The sequence below is a fragment of the Cynoglossus semilaevis genome, chromosome 12, assembly GCF_000523025.1.
Source record: "Cynoglossus semilaevis isolate Cse_v1.0 chromosome 12, Cse_v1.0, whole genome shotgun sequence".
Classification (NCBI taxonomy): domain Eukaryota; kingdom Metazoa; phylum Chordata; class Actinopteri; order Pleuronectiformes; family Cynoglossidae; genus Cynoglossus; species Cynoglossus semilaevis.
Window position 1 is genome coordinate 5,290,641 of NC_024318.1, and position 2,030 is coordinate 5,292,670.

The 2,030-nt window shown below is 48.1% G+C and overlaps 1 protein-coding gene across 1 annotated transcript in view; it reads right to left on the reverse strand.

Moving 5' to 3' along the window:
* camkmt (calmodulin-lysine N-methyltransferase) overlaps positions 1-2,030 on the reverse strand; it is a 49,154-nt gene that overhangs the window by 5,000 nt on the left and 42,124 nt on the right. Inside the window, 1 exon segment of the mRNA XM_008321626.3 lies at positions 402-465. Coding sequence (XP_008319848.1) covers positions 402-465 — 64 coding nt within the window.

Consider the following 2,030-nt stretch of genomic DNA (forward strand, 5'->3'; position numbering starts at 1 on the left):
ACCATTTGGCGTGGTAACCCCCCCCCCCCCCCCCCCAGGCCTTGTTCCAGTTCCCGTGGCCTCCGTCGTCCTCCTCCTCCTCCGTCTTTGCTCAGAAGAACAGAAGAAGAACAGAATCTTTGCTGTATCTCCTCCAGCCTTTTGCTTCTTCACAGCAGGAGGTCGGGGTGTGATGGGAGGAGTGGGGGGGGTATTTAAATGATGAAGGAAAAAGCACGAAAAAAAGGAGATGGGAGATCAGAGCGCGTCTTCACGCTCCTTTATAGTTAACATTAAAGAGTGACATCATCGTAAATCCTCTCAGAGCAAACGAGGAGGAGGGTTAATTATGACTGAGAGGAAGAGGAAGACACACACACACACACACAGACACACAAACACACACACACGGGGGGCCTTACGTGTGGCTACAGTAATCTCTTCAGCGCCTCCACCAGGCTGCTCCGGTACTGGTCCAGGAACAAACTGCGGAGCAGACGGAGAGAGGAGCGGAGAGGTGAGGAACGATTTGCGGTGGTGCAGATATAAAAAAAAAAGCTGAGCTGATTTTTTTTTTTTTCTCCTCTGTTTACAGATCCGTCCACAGGCGGGAGAACAATCTGCATGAAGAAGATTCTCTGCCTCTTTTTGTTTACACCTCCGACGGAATATCAGAAAATGCAGCGGCACAGAGAGAGAGAGAGATACCATCGTCAAGAGAAAATACCCACAAAAACACACACACACACACATATTTGTGATCCGTTCAGGGAATCACATCCAGCTGCTGCGCCGGCTGGAAGAGAGAAAAGAGCTTCAGGAAATCAACAGAGCCTGTGTGTTGTGTGTTGTCCTCACTTTGAGCTATCGCTAGGCTAACCTTTAGCCTCCTGGTGGTTTCATCCTACGACTTACTAATAGACCACCGACTAAGTCCATTTCACTCAACGAAACCAAAGGCTGCGGAGCGGATCTGTGATGAGTACCGTTGCCTTACCAAAAAAGAAGGTCACCAGTTTGATTCCCAGCTCTTTCTGTATGGAGTTCTGTGTGTGTGTGTGTGTGTGTGAGACTGCACAGTGGCTTAATGTTTATTATAATATTTAGAAAATAACAGTTTTTATGTCGGTCGTATCATTTTATTTCGTTGTATTTGTAATATTAACCTTAAAGGCCGGTCTGTGGTGCAAAAAAATGGATTTGACCCCTGGATTTGACCCCTACTACCAAAGGCCGGTCTGTGGTGCAAAAAATGGATATAACCCCTGGATTTGACCCCTACTACTACTAATATTAATAATAACAATAATGATAATAATATCAAAAAATATCAATAATAATAATACTAACTGGTGTATAATGATTCCTGGTCTCTGTCTCCGTGTCTTCAGCCAACAGGTCGTCTGTTCTGCCCCCTCACTGTCAGGGCTCCATTGTCTAATATTGACCCCCTCCCCACCTACAACACCCAGCTACACTGATTGGGGGTCAAAGGGCACAATGTGGGCGTGTGCCTGTCTTGTTTACTTGTATGGAGGTACAGGATGTTGTCGAAGCTGAGCAGCCTGTGAGGTCACATGACCGTCAGGTTCTCTGTGGGTCTGACCTCAGACTGACCCTGACTGGAGGTTCTGTCCTCTGACGTCCTGTGGTCTAATGTCCATGAGGAACCAGTGGAACCAAAGCCACGTTGGAGCTGGTTCTACTGACAGTGTGAACGTCACCTGACCTTTGACCTTCAACTTAGTTTCCTCACTGGGAGGGTGAGGGGGGGTTGAACAATTGACTTCATCTACTAACAAATAAAAACGTCTGTGGCCTGACAGTTGAGTGACAATCACAGGTTCAGAGGTCACTGACAATGAACTGGACCATGACCTCCCCCTGACCCCTCCCCTTGGCCCCTCCCCTTGGCCCCCATCAGGACCTCAGGTTAACACATGCACATGAAAAGTGAAGTATTAATGAACAGTTGTTGCTTCTTTTACTCACTTCACCCCCCCTACACCCCCCCCACCCCACCCTCCATACACACACAGCAGCGGGGGCCC